The 14,674-nt window shown below is 45.9% G+C and overlaps 1 protein-coding gene across 2 annotated transcripts in view; it reads left to right on the top strand.

Annotated features, from left to right (window-relative positions):
- MTMR2 (myotubularin related protein 2) overlaps nucleotides 1–14,674 on the top strand; it is a 530,987-nt gene that overhangs the window by 428,962 nt on the left and 87,351 nt on the right. For both annotated transcript variants that reach the window (XM_078656989.1, XM_078656988.1), the window contains exon 11: nucleotides 7,795–7,887. In XM_078656989.1, the coding sequence (XP_078513115.1) occupies nucleotides 7,795–7,887 (93 nt within the window). The remainder of the gene's footprint in view (nucleotides 1–7,794; nucleotides 7,888–14,674) is intronic.

Raw genomic sequence — 14,674 nt, 5'->3', positions numbered from 1 at the left:
CAGTTTGTTGCATAAAACAACATATGTTAGTGACAGAACACCACATGCACAAGCAGGCATACATGCAAAGTCTGGTGTTAAAGCAATAGTTTTTCAAAACTCATTTGTGAGTTAAATGACTACATGAAAGTACTGACCTAAAGGTCCTACCATGACCTGTCACACACATCAAAGCCTATCATCGACACACTTTCCCAGACTACATGATTAGAATACCTTCGTTGGCTTCATCTCAAATATTTTCAGGGAGGAAAATACAAGTACCCGCAAGGCTGGGCTTACATCCCCCACCCCCTCCCACAAAAAAATTAACATGATGGGGAGCCGTGGCCAACAGCCAACAGGTCAAGGGAGCCAGGGGTCAAAAAAGTTTGGGAACCACTGCTCCAAGGAGTAACCCCTGCCCAAGAGAGTCTACCAGTGTAGCCGAGTAGTGATGATAGTAGGGCCTGAGTGTGTCGTCTTGCTGCTGTACAGTCCAGACACCACTCTCCGATATTGGCCCTATATTTGAAGATATTACAGGATAGGGGAATACTTTTTATTTTTTATTTACATCACTCTTTATTCGTTTTCACCATACTATTATCAGGTGGTGGAACCAGATCAATTTCTGCAGTTTATAAGCAGTAGGCTTTATACATAAAGTATGCATGAGCATTCACCAATTTAACAACAACATCTCACCTTTCAACTTGTAGTATTGATCATGTATTATACAGTTCCCTAAACCACACATCTCACAGTTCATGTGTCTTAGTGTAATCCATTCCCTATGCCAGACGTCCATCGGCGCGCCAGTGAGGGCTATGGATCCAGCGTATCGTGTTGCGAATTGTATCGTCAGTCATCATTACCGTCTTGGCCCATTTATACCTTGAAATTGGGTATATTCGTTGGTACCGGGTGAAACCATTCACTTCCTGCCATCAGTTCCTGACATTTTAGCCTTCAGTAGTGCAAATCTGTAGTATATGACTTTTGTATTTATATGTTATGTTATGTTATGTTAAATTGGCTCTTCTATAGCGCACGGCTACTCGGAGGAGTGTCCCGGCGCTTTGGCGAAGAGTGAAGCAAGGTTAGGTACAGCATAACAGTGATCCAGAAAAGACACAGATTACAGAGTGAAAAGCCAGGTCTTTAGCTCCTTTCTAAAGGCTAACAGATTGGTCATCAGTCTTAAGGATCGAGGGAGATCGTTCAAGCACCGAGGCGCAAGGTACCGAAAAGAGCGACCTCCGATTCGAGAGCGCCTAATGGAAGGAACCACCGCTTTGGCCTCGAAGGCAGACCTGAGAGCTCTTCTGGGGACATAGAAGGCTATCCGCTTACGGAGATAGTGAGGACCAATTCCGTGGAGCGCCTTAAAAGCCAGAGTCAAGGTTTTAAACGTGACTCTCTTGGCCATCGGAAGCCAATGGAGTTGCTCCAAAAGCTCCGAGGCCCGCGCCCTCCGGGGAAGTCCAAAGATGGCTCTGGCCGCCGAGTTCTGCACCACCTGCAGACGGGCCATCAAATATTTAGGAAGGCCCAAATAAAGCGCGTTCACGTAATCGAGGCGTGATCCTATCAAGGCCTGCACCGTTATTCTTTTGTGATGAAAGGACAGCAAAGGGAGAAATTTTCGAGGCATCCTAAGGATGCCGAAACATTTCCCCGTCAGCCCAATGATCTGAGGTCTCAGGGAAAGGTCGACATCACACAAGAAGCCAAGATTCTTCACCTTTACTGCAACCGTGGAAGGAGGGGACATATCACACGGCCACCATGACTTCCAAGCCTGGTCGGGAGAGCAGCCGAAGAAGAGCAACTCGGATTTGTCTGAGTTGCACTTCAGACTATGTCCCTGAAACCACTCAAAAACGGCTTCCAGGCATTCCCGAATCCGCCCGCCGTCGAAATCCTCCCCCTTGCCACACGAAAAAAGAAGCTGCGTATCATCCGCGTAGGAGATGATCTGGGCACCAAAAGACTCCGCCACCGCCGCAAGAGGGGCCATATAGATATTAAAAAGGGTGGGGCTCAGGATGGACCCCTGAGGAACCCCCACCTCGAGCGGCGGCATTTCGGCGGAGAACGGCGGTGCCCAGACCACTTGCCGGCGGTTGGTCAGGAACGACTTAAACCAATCCAACACCGTCCCACGAAAGCCTATCTCCCAGAGTCTTAAAAGGAGACCGGCGTGGGGCACGGTGTCGAAAGCCGCCGACAAGTCCAGCATGACCAAGATGGCTTTTCCCCCTCCATCCAATATCTCGCGGATGGCATCAGTGATCTCAAGAAGAGCCGTCTCCGTGCTAAAAGTAGCACGGAAGCCCGACTGAGAGTCGTGCAGAATGTTATTACTCTCTATAAAGGTGGAAATAGAGAGGTGCACGTGCTTCTCGATCACTTTAGCCAGCGAGGGGAGGAGGGAGATTGGTCTATAGTTCGCATGTGCAAGAGGGTCTAAAGATGGTTTCTTCAGCAGCGGGAGGATAAGGGCATGCTTCCAAGCATCAGGTACCTCTCCGGAAGACAGGGAGGCATTGAGCATAGGATTGATCAGAGTGTTGACTGCCGGTGCAATTTTCCCCAAGCACTTGGCAGGGCAGGGGTCAAGCGGCGAGCCCGATTTGAGCCGAGAGAGCAGATTCAAAGAGGAAGCATGGGAGATAGACGGAAAAATCCAGAGCAGAGGACCCGCCGCCTCTGCAGCAGAAAGCCCAGATACTGGGGGGTCAGCCAGAGGCGAAGGTGCCGGAAAAGAGCCCTGAATGAGTTTAATTTTATTGGTAAAAAATTCACCAAGTTGGCTGATCCAGACTGCGCTATGAGCATGAGTAGGTGTGCCGGATACAGGTGACACAAATTCCCGTACAATAGGGGCTGTTTATCCTATTTAGCCTGTAATGCCAATAGTAGTGTATCCCCCTTCTCTCATTTATCTGCATAGGTGTCAAGACACTAATTTCGTCATTACTCCATTTAATCAATTCTCAAACCCAGCCCTTCCTTAGGGGAGTGGTGGGGCCTTCCAGTGCATAGCTCTGTCCTGCTTTTCCTGAAGAATCGCTACATTTTGAAATTTAGTTGCATGTTTCGATTTTGAAGGGTCTAGTATCAATCAATCAGTACTTGTTAAGCGTGGCTACTTACCCGTTAGAGGCTCAAGGCACTGGCGGGAGGGGTTAGTAGGTATGACTGGGTGCTGTGGTTCATTCGAAGAGCCAGGTCTTGAGATCCTTCCTGAATTTTGTCAGGGACGGGGATAGCCTTAGGTGGAAAAGTATGACATTCCAGGATTTGGCAGCGTGGTAGGAGAAGGATCTTCCTCTGGTACTGGTCTTGTGCGTCCGAGCGGCAGTGGTGAGGGACAGTTGGGCAGAAGTGTCTGGAGGGTGCGTGGAATGAGAGGCGTGGTTCAGGCATGGTGGTCCGGCATCTTGGAGGGCTTTGTAGGAGTGTGTGAGGAATGTGAAGTTGACTCTTTTGTTGACTGGGAGCCAGTGGAGTTCTCAGAGGTGTTCAGAGATGTGGCTGCGGCGGGGGATGTTGAGAACCAGTCTGGCTGCGGCGTTCTGTATATTCTGAAGTTTCCTGAGAAGTTTGTGGGTGGAGCCTGCGTAGAGTGCATTGCCGTAGTCGAGTCTGCTGCTGATTAGTGCTTGGGTGACCATTTTCCTGGCCTCAAGAGGATCCATCTGAAGGTCTTCCAAAGCAAGCGAAGAGTGTGGAAATATGAGGAGGCGACGGCGTTGATCTGGTGGTTCATGGTGAGTGAAGAGTCCAGTATGATGCCGAGGTTTCGAACGTGGTCATTGGCTGTGGGGGAGGTCCTACCTCGGCGGGCCACCAGGAGTCTTCCCAAGCGAAGGTGATGGGCCCCGGGATGAGGACTTGTCTCAGTTGAGCTTGAGGCAGCTGTCTCTCATCCAGGTGGCTACGGCCTTCATCCCGTTCTGAAACTTGTTTCTGACGAGGGTGGGCTTGTTTGCCATGCACTATCCATGCAAACCTTTAGAAAGCTTCCATGCCTGCAGTAGAATAACAGCTCTTCCGCATTCCCCCCTTACAACCAGTCTTCGTGTCTGTCCCGCCCAGATTTTCAGGCCTCTTTTTACCTTTCCACCCAATGATTTTCTGTGGAGAGGGGATGTTGTTGTGCAGTCTCTAGTATTTGCATTACTACATTAACTATGACTCAGAGATATGTCCAAGAGGCAAGCAAATGTATTAATACATGCTATCTTCCAAGTTAAATCTGTGCTGGGCCGAATTGGATTGTAATGTTCACATGTAGCTCAGTGGACAGCAGAATGGAAGGTTTCCGTTCACTGCATTTCTGTTATTTTTTATTGTGTGACATGTCAACCTGCTTTTTAAAATAATATGGTGATCTTGCATATTCTGCTAGCTATGGTCCCCATTTAAATCTTTCACTTTCTAGGCCTGTGGCCTGTCCCATACACAGTTTTAGGAGTTAAATCATTAATGTTTGCTGTACAGTTATGCATATATTGTATGTAACATACATGTGTCATCGGAAAAGCCGTGCCACATACATCATTGGTTTCTTCAGATTTGCCTGCAGGATTTTGCAGGAAGTACTGCAAAAAAATATGTGCAGTGGCATGGTTGCCTTCTTCCATTTTCTTATCTGTGCTCTGATATTCTTGCCAAAAAAGAAACTCTGCGAATAAGGAGAAGTTGTATGCAGAGGCATCTGTTGATTTCCATTAAGGCTATGGATGAAATATCATGTGGCTCAGTTGGGGGGTGGGGGGGTATGGCTAAAGAATAATTCCCTGCGGATTTCTTCTACGGTATCTAGGTGCTCTTTGGGTTGGGGGGGGGGGGGTTTGGTCCTCCAAGTGGGGTGGTGTTTTGGGTAAGGTCTGAATGTTTGTGAGGTTATCATGGGTCTTTTTCTTATGTGACAGTTTTTCCACTGTCAAACTCTACCTCCTTGGCTCCTTTCTAAACATTGCGATTTTGCTTCAGGGGACAATTAAGATCACGTCTTGAAGAAAATGGAGTTAAAATTGGCCTGTGACCCAGTGGATTTTATGGTCCTATATGTCTTGGAATTTTCTTTGGGTCTAAGCAACACCACATTTTATTGCTTCCCCAACCAGCAAGGTTAGGATCACCACACTCCACGATGTTTATATCTCCTGGTGTTTTGACTATGAACGATGACATTATTATTCATCAAGTACATTTTTGGTAACATTCAGTAAATTCACCAATGCCGTAACAAGCAATATATTCAATGAGAGGTGATCTTGGGACACATTGCACATAGCAGGGAGGTTTAATTTATCCCGAAATGTAAGGCTCTTGTGCTGCTTAACTAGAGTTCTGGTTCAAATGCAGAAGGTTGACTACAGACAACTGGTCAATAGCAGTTGCAGATATATTTAAATAGCATACTGAGTATTAATTTACAAACTGGCAGATTGTTAGAAACATATTTTGACTGCATAAAAAGTTGTTTTTAAAAGGAGGCTCCTGAATTGATCAGGTGTTGTTATACTTCTTGATTTCCTTACAGCCAAATTAGCAATGTGAACTCTGGTATTGCCCCTTAGCCTAGACCAACGGCTTCTGTTAGTTCATCCTTATACTCAAATGTCTAGAAACTCTGAAGCTTGTAGCTGCTAATACTTTGCATGACTTCTGATCCATTAGCCAGCTGCAGCCTTCCCTGTGATACTGTTTCGTCAATATGCACATTGAAGCCAGATCAATTGGCTCCGCCAGTGTTTGTTTAAAAAGAGGAATTTTGTGCTCTGTATCAAACTCATAGGCTTGTTAACCACACCGTATGTATGACTGCATTACAGCACTGCAAATCTGATCCTTATGGGCATGCACCCACAATCTCCCTGCATGTCATGCTCTAGCATACCACACGTCCATATGCATATGGTGAAGACAAAGGCCTACGCTTCATAGTCTGTTTGATGTAACCAACGCAGCCTTGCTGCTGAACCTTCACTAGCAGCTATCATTCTCTTTGGTCGTAGACAGGTGATCAAACTCGTCTCACTGCCAATTGACATGCTGCACTTTTATGAAAAGAAAACCGCTTTTGTTTATTTATATATGTGTTGCCAATTTTGGTAATGATCCCTAGAGAATTAGAAACCTTGAATACCATTTCAAAATATATATTACATTCAGAATGGTTTTCTTTGTTGCTCTTGAGTTTCTTTGTTATAATGGTCTTGGAGTGTTGGAGCACTCCTCTACATGCAAATTCTGGGCCTCTGTTGAATCGAGGTTCACAACTGAAGCCAGTCACCAAATCAATACTTTTAAATGCTGTGAAGCACATTAGACTCCACAAGGAAGATAGAGAGCGGTTAAGTTTCAAACCATAGAGATGTATTAAAGATTTCAGGGCAGATGTATCGAGCCTTTTACCGGTCACAAACGGGCCGATTAGCAGAATTGGCCCGTTTGCGAACGGTAAAAAGCATTTTGGGATGTATCATCCCAAAAGGCATTCGCAAAATAGGGAATCGCAATTTTTGTGATTACCTATTTTGCTAATGCATTTAGTGAATCGCAATTTGCGATTCCCTAAATGCAGTCGAGGAAGCATTTAAAAATTGCGACCTTGCTTTAAGGAATTGCAAATTACCACAAACTTCAAGTTGGTGGTAATTTGCAAATCCCTAGAAAAATGCACATTTTTGCATTTTTCTAAGTGCCATGTGGTGCACACACATGCCATTAGGGCATGTATGTGCGCACATCTGCACACTACCCTTTTTTGGGGGTGCCTCAGTGTGGCCTTTTGGCCCCGTATCACCCTTGAAATTGCATTCGCAATTTGTGAGTACCTATTTTGTAATCGCAAATTGCGAATGTCTTTCCATTCATTCTTATGGGCCTCTTGGCCTATAGGAATGAACGGAAAAGCATTCCTTAATAGCGAATCGCAGTTTTCAATTCGCTATTAAGGAATATATAGGAATCACAATTTTGTTTGGTGAAACCTACATTCATTGCATTTTGCTATTCTATAATAGCGAATTGGTAAAGTTCGCTATTATAGAATCGCAAAAATCAATCTTGATACATCTGGCCCAAAATGTTTACAGATTCCAAAATTCACGTGTACATTGCAGTAGCTTAAATCACATAATTCTAACATTTGATACACCTACACATGGTTCCCATAAAATTCCCTAATCAAGTTAAAACAAATAAAGATAATCTAAGCTCATACTTTTCTCAAGTTCTCTACACAATGAAGCTTCTCTAAGCTTCCTTCTGCAACATAATGAGATACATTGGACAGCCTGTACACTGCAGGTGCATTATACCAGCTCTTTGACACTTTCTACAATTATTTCGTACGAGGAAAACATTTCACATGGGAACGAAAACAAGGACACATCGAAATTGTAAATGTGCAGTCAGCTTTTCCTATACATAAAGAAATACAATATGAAACAAGATGACAACCAGACGTTAACAATTGTAATACAATCCTACGCTAGCTATCTATAGTCAATCTAAAAGGGAATGTACACATGTTAATGTTGATATGAATGCAAAACAATTAATATGAAAAATAACACCATCAGTGGTTTGAATGCAGTATGGGAAAAACATCAGAAAAGGGCTGCACACAGAAGAAACAGAAAAGCTTCTAGTTAATTCTTTAATTATATATTTTGCACTTCTGTCCACTTTTGAGATCTCTTAATTGCCTTCTTTTTCATTACAGTTTTACTTGCTTCTCTGAAAATTTAAGTCCTGAGTAGTTTTAATAGTTTATTTTCTTTATTTTAGAGAGTTGGACATGGAGATCAAAACCACGCAGATGCAGACAGATCCCCTGTTTTTTTACAGTTCATTGATTGCGTTTGGCAAATGACTAGACAGGTATGCTGACATCACATACTACTTGGGAACATGTAAAGTTGTATGCTGACGTTCATATCACCTAATTCCGCATTTTGTCTTTTGTTGCCATTATTCAAAGAGGAAAATTCATTACATTTTTAGTATTAGCTGTCCAAACTTGGGTTCAATTCAGTGTCTCTATTTGGAACTTTCATGTTCAAATGGTGTTAGAACAGAAGTTCTTAACCAGTGGTTCTCAGACCTATCAGAGTCCGTGGTACCCATTCAACGGTCCACAGATCCATATCGAAATTGAAATAAAATTGCATTTATATGTACACTTACTACCCCTGAGGATGCCCATTGGTTATTGGGATTAATCTTGTGCTCTCAAAGAAACTATTCCATGCATTTACTCCAGCTTCTTTGTGGGATATTAATGACTTAGTGGGGGTTTTGTGAGAAGCATAGAGATGGAATGAATAGATGTTGTTAGGTTACTGGCAAATAGTTTCAAAGAGAGAGAGATTAATATAGACATGCTATTTAGAGTAATCTATATATGCAGGTGGCATGCAGAAGATAGAAGGGACGGAAAGGGGAATTCAACATAAATATGTAAGAGGGGTGTGGCTTGTGTGCTGATTATGGCGGCCGCAATTTAACACAGCTCCGCAGGGCCACCTACCGTCCGACATTAGCCTGTGGCTACACCGATGAGGAAAAGTCGTCATCATAAGGGCCAGGGTCCGATAAGTTCATATAGCATTATGGGAGAGTTTCATTGTCCCGGATGCTGATGGAGTCGCTGAAAGTGAGGAGCTGCCAATGTATCCTGCCAGATGAGGCCCTGAGGCGGAGGCAATAACTTATGGCAGTGAGGGGTGGTGGAGTAAATCACCGGGCGGGGTGCGAAAAGATCTGTTCTCAGTCGCAGGGGCTTGGCAGATGGGGAGGCAGCTGCTGGCACCTTCTCTGTCCAATGAGAGCCACACACGGTCCGGGCGCAGAGAATGCAAAGGGCATGCTGGCTCTGGTGGTGAGTCAGGAGTGAGGACCGCACCACACCCGAGCCGTGGGGCCAATAGATGGCTGCAGGGTCTCCGCGAAGGTGCATCCGGCAGACAGAGTGATCAGACCCTACGGTTCAAGGCACCTAGAATGTATTTTCCTAGTTCACAGGCAGCAAGATTGCATAGCACAGCCAGATGCAGACCACAACCATTAGTGCGAGTGTTGGAGGGAGGTGACGTCTGAGATAGCACCTTCTGGGCATCGTGCATGCATATCTACCCTCGTGTTGCCAAGGTGGATGAACTGGCGACCCCAATCACACACACAACAGGAGTGGAGGGGACAAACAAGCAGGCCCTGACTCCCTGAAGGCACACTGGCTGTAGCCCACAAAACAAGCCTGGGAGCCATTGCCTCATCCGGTGGGGGGGGGCGCAGTGGCCTACCCCCAGAGCAAGCACAAGGCAGCACCAAACCCAGCTGGACCCCATTAGGAGGCTACGTAGTGGGCGGGCAAAACAGTCCCGGAGACGGCCAAACCAGGTTTCGGTGCGGCTTGCGGCCAGGTAGGCCCTCTCCACCCTGTGTCTTACCTGGTGTTCACATCCTGAGTTGGAGGCCATACAATAGTGTGAGTCTGGCAAGTAGAGGATCTAACTGCACGTGCCGCCCCCAAGGAGATGCAATGGGGGTTAGGCAAGTCAGTGATAGCCAAAAGTGTGGGGGCAGAAGACAGCACACAAGACCACCAGTACCACATGACTAAAGATAAGGGCTGCCCAATGCCAAACAAAGCACTCTAAACAAATATACTCACCTATGCGGGCTCTCAGCACAGGCAGGGGTGGGCAACCATAAAGGACCGGTACCTGACAATGCTGCCCTGTTGGCCGCCATCACACAGTCTCAAGATGTCCTTGACGCTAGGATAGGAGCTGTGGACTCTAAGGTTATGTTGCTCAGACAAGACCTCCGCAGTGCAGTGGAATGGATTGCTGAGGCAGAGACCCTGGTCTCGGGGGTTGATAATTCCATCACATCCCTGCAGTAAACAGTGTCCAAGCTCACCTCCATGACCAGGGAACTGGTGGCATGAGTGGAAGATGCTGAAGAAAAGGCACGCCGTAATAATATTCACTTTGTTGGATTTCCCGAGGGATGCGAGGGCACCTTGATGGAGCAGTTCCTAGATCACTGGCTCTGTAGGTTGCTGCCATCGGGAGCCCACTCATTTTGTTGTCGAACTGGCCCATTGGGTTCTGATGTGCCTCCCTCCCTCGGAGGCCAGGCCTTGATGAGTTATTGCTGAACTCCTGAACTATATGGATAGGGACATCATCCTTAAACATGCCAGTTTCAGGAGAAACGTTTGCACCAATCACATACCCTTCTGATATTTCCAGACTACACCAGGCTGGTGTAGCAACACCGTCAGTCTTTCCAAGCCGTCAACCAGTGCCTTTGCAATAAAATATCCGATGTATGCTTCAGTACCCCATAAAACTCAAAGTGGTCTACCAATTGCATACTCTCTTCTTTGATTCCCCTTCAGAGATGTTTCCAGTGGACAAACAAAAGGTTCCGCGTTAATCTCACACTTCACCATGTATAGAATCAGACTCCTCTCAGGGTGACAAGCAGAACAAGACCGCAAAGACTTCAGCTACTCGTCGCCACCAGTCTCATTTGTCCTGGAGGAGCTCTAGCTGGGTGGCTGATGCACCGGGGAGTGGGCCGGACTTCCCGGACATCTGGCACAGACTCTCCTAAGTAACATTGGGGGTGAATACACTGTAGTTGGGAACTCAAAAGCATATAATGCTATAAGTGGTAAAGCAGCACTGCGAGTTGGAGTTCTTGCCCCCCCTACTAGATTGTTAATGTTGGGTAAGGGGATCCATTGGGACAGGCCGTGACAGACTCCGCGTTGGGGTGGGTCATCGACCTGTTCCAAAACAGATACTTCCAGTTCTTGAAGTATGGGGTGCAGGTTGTTTAATGCTTGTTGAAACTGTAGCAGTTATCGCATCATAATAGGAGTACTTTTTTTTTTGTATTATTATTTTTGATTGTTTTTCCATTTCGGTGCCTGCCAGATTCTCGCTCCCTCGCACACCAAGCAGATAGACACTGAACATGACCCAAACATGAGTGCCAAGTTGCTGAAGAGTCCCTCTGACTACCTCCAGATAATGTCATTGAATGTAAATGGTCTACTCAGGAAGATTAAGAGAAGGGCGGTCCTGAAGCAGGCCATACGGGTGGCGGCAGATGTCCTATTTTTACAAGAGACCCACCTTATTGAGAACAAGGTCCCCTGCCTGGCTAGACGGGGATACACTCAGGTTTACCACTTGGGGTTCACACAGGGTTCCAGGGGTACAGGTATCCTGATCAAGCAGACAGTTCCCTTTCAGCAAATTAAGACGTGGATAGACAAATATGGTAGATACACTTCAGTAACAGAGTTGCTTTATGGAGAATCTCTTACATTGCTAAGTGTATATGTCCCACCTGCCCTTGCACATTTTTTTGTCCAATTACTGACAAGGCTCTGTGGTGAGCTGCCGGGTGGACTTGTGGTGTTGGGGTGGGGGCTGGAATGGAGTTGTCGTCCTGCAGTAGATAGATGGCGCTCACAGGGGCCGGCGACAGGGTCAACGCACCTATCTCCCTTTATTTCAGTCTTGTGGATATATGGTGGCCCCACCACTCTAGCCCAGGTAGTTACACTTTTTTCCCTGCAGCCTGCGGCTTGTATTCTCAATTAGAATATATCCTAGTTACCCACAATTATTTACACAGATCACTCTCCGGTGGCACTGGGTCTTCAGATGGGTCACCAGCACCATGCGTTTCGTTGGTACCTGTCGCCATGGCATCTTCAGAGCCCCGACTATCGCAAACATAAAGAGGATTCCATAAAGCTTTACTTTTCACATAATATAGGCACCATGACATCCCCCCAGATGCTATGGGAGGCCCTGACGCCCATGCTCCAAGGGGCAGGTATCAGCTATTGTGTAGGGGAGCTGCGGCGCAAATTGTGAGATATAGTAGATCTTGAGACGAAATCGCAGAACTGGTTTTACAGGCTCGCCAACATGACAGACAGCATACACGTAGACAGCTTGGCCTGGCTCAGCAACAGCACCACCAGGTCCTGATGGACAAGGCGCGCTTAGCTTGGCAGGCATCCCAGAGCCTTTTTTACCACCTGGGGGGGACAAGTTGAGTCCAATGCTTCATAGATTATGCAAGAGTAACCCCAGAATGTCTCCTTTTCCCAAAATTAAGAATGAGTCAGGTACACTACTTATGGACCCAGGAGAGATAGTGTGTAGTTTTGCTTCCCATTTCAAAGGGGTCTATGCCAAAAAATGAGGTGGTGTCCAGATTGAAGAGTTCGTGTGGGCGCTCCTGATCTGCATTCTCTCCCCAGCAGCATGTGAATCGTTAGACGCCTGGCTCACGGGGAGGAACTTACATTGGCCATGGCCAATATGAACATGAGCAAAGCTCCCTCGCCAATCAGTTTCCCCTGTGAATTTTTCAAAATCTACATGCCCAAGCTTTGGATCATCTCCTAGGAACGATTTTTTCCATGGTGGTCATTCCACCAGATTGGTGCCATGCAGAGATCATGGTTTCCCCCAAGCTGGGCCGCACAGCAGATGATCTCACTTCGTATCTCCCAATTTTCCTATTAAACCTAGTGGTTAAAATATTAGCCTAGGCATTGGTTAAAGAGACTAATTATTAATATTCCAGACTTGGTCCACCCTGATCAGCCCAGTTTTATGCCCTACCCGGCGACCCACCACAATATCCGTTGAGTATATAATGCAATAACAATGGCCGATAGGCTGACGAAGCAAGCAATGCTCTTCCTGGGTGACATAGACAGAGCATTTGACTCTGTGAGCTGGGAGTATTTTTTTATGCTCCTCCAGCGCCTCAGTTTCGGTCCACGGTTCACTTCTTATCTCCGACTGTTTTACACAGACTTGACAGTGTCAGTGAGGGTGACGGGGACCCGGTCGGTGGCTTTGAGTGGGGGGACAGAATTTCAGACAGGATTGCGTTATATGCCAATTGATGTTCTCTTCATTATGACATCACCGGACACAACGGGACCCAGGATGCTACAGATCATGCGCATATTTGTGAAAACCTCAGGGCTACACATTAATACATCAAAATCTACAGTTTATGCAGTGGGCACTGGCCCTTACTGACTTGGGTGGGTGTCAGGATTGCGGTAGGCCACATGTGGGTTGACAATTCTTGGGCGTTTATCTGTCCCCGGATGAGGGGTTGCATAGAATACCAATGTTGAGCCATTATTTGATGGCCTTAAAGATGATATAAAGATCTGGTCATTGCTTCCACTGTCCCTGACGAAATGGTAGCGATCGTCAAAATGGTCTCCCTCCCCAGAGTCCGCTACCAACTACAGAATTTCCCATATGACTTCCCGCTACAGTGGTTCCGTAAATTGAATTCCATCCTTAATGGCTTTTTCTGGGACCACCTACTGTGGGGGCATTGCAGCAGCAAAGTCGAGTCATATTATCTAGCTGCTCACCTCCTTATTATAAACGACTGGTGGTATGATAGACATGGTGACCCGGTGTATGCTTTAGACAAATGGGCAATGGGTACTACTCCACTGATAGCATACATTAACTGGATTCCTTAAGTGGGATCTCCACCTTGGTGGATGTCATGCACAGCACAGTTCTCAAATCATTCCAGACCCTCCAGACAGAATTCCAATTACATCAAAGCCAGTTTCATAGGTGTCTCCAGCACTGCCATGCGTTGAACTCCTACATAAACGCATTATCGGACGTTCCTGAATTTAATCCCCTAGAGGGTAGTCTTATTATGGGTGACCAAGTTAATCATAAAATCTCAAAAATCTATCAGACAGTCATATCTAATCAACCAGGTGTATTTGTTGCCCTTCGCACGGCCTGGGAGGCCAATGCGGGAGAGTTGGAAAAATGAAGACCGGACGGAGATTCTGGGTTTCCTGCGCCCATTGCGGCAAGGCTCCTATTGATTCAGTTCAAATACATCCACAGGATGTTTTTCTGTGTGCCAATAAACGTGGGTGTGGGGAAAGGGGAGGGTTCGACAGGACAGTTGATTTTATTTATAGTGTACTTTTTTTTGTAATTTTCTTTCAGTATATGTCCTGTGTTGGACATGTTGGAATTCTTAAATGCAACTTAATCAAATGTGTTACAAAAGTAAATATATGTTAAAAATATAAATATAGGTCAAGGTCTGTTTTTGATGCAGGGTTTTAGGAATATAGTAGGGAGATTGTTTTCAATATCATGCAATCTGTGTATGTGAACCTGTAGAAAGAAATACATTTTAAATTATCCTCTGAAGGGAGGTGGTTTTGAACAGTCTTTCTAGAGACATTTTAACTTTCAAGAGGTAGCAGATACTTGTCTCGCCTCAAAAAGCAACCTCATTGCACGTTGAGACCTTTTTACGAGCCACTATCAAGCAGTGACATTTAAGCATATACGAGTACCTGTAATTACCATTTGACTTTGACAACACAGTTGAGTAAGCTCTTGTACATATCACCCAACTGTTGCAATACTTACAAACCCAGAGAGGACACCTTTGTGTAATTACTTCAGCAGTACATTAAATATTATGAAATATTATGACTATCTACCTCCGGTTCTGGTCTTGTGGATTCTGGGGATGGAGGAGAGGGCGAGGTGGGCGGATCCGAGTTGTCTGGTGGGTACGTGAAATGTGAGGTGGTGGTTCAGGTACGTAT

Source organism: Lissotriton helveticus, chromosome 8 (genome assembly GCF_964261635.1).
Source record: "Lissotriton helveticus chromosome 8, aLisHel1.1, whole genome shotgun sequence".
Lineage (NCBI taxonomy): Eukaryota > Metazoa > Chordata > Amphibia > Caudata > Salamandridae > Lissotriton > Lissotriton helveticus.
The sequence above is the reverse complement of the archived record's forward strand: the minus strand, read 5'-3'. Positions and strand labels throughout refer to the sequence as shown.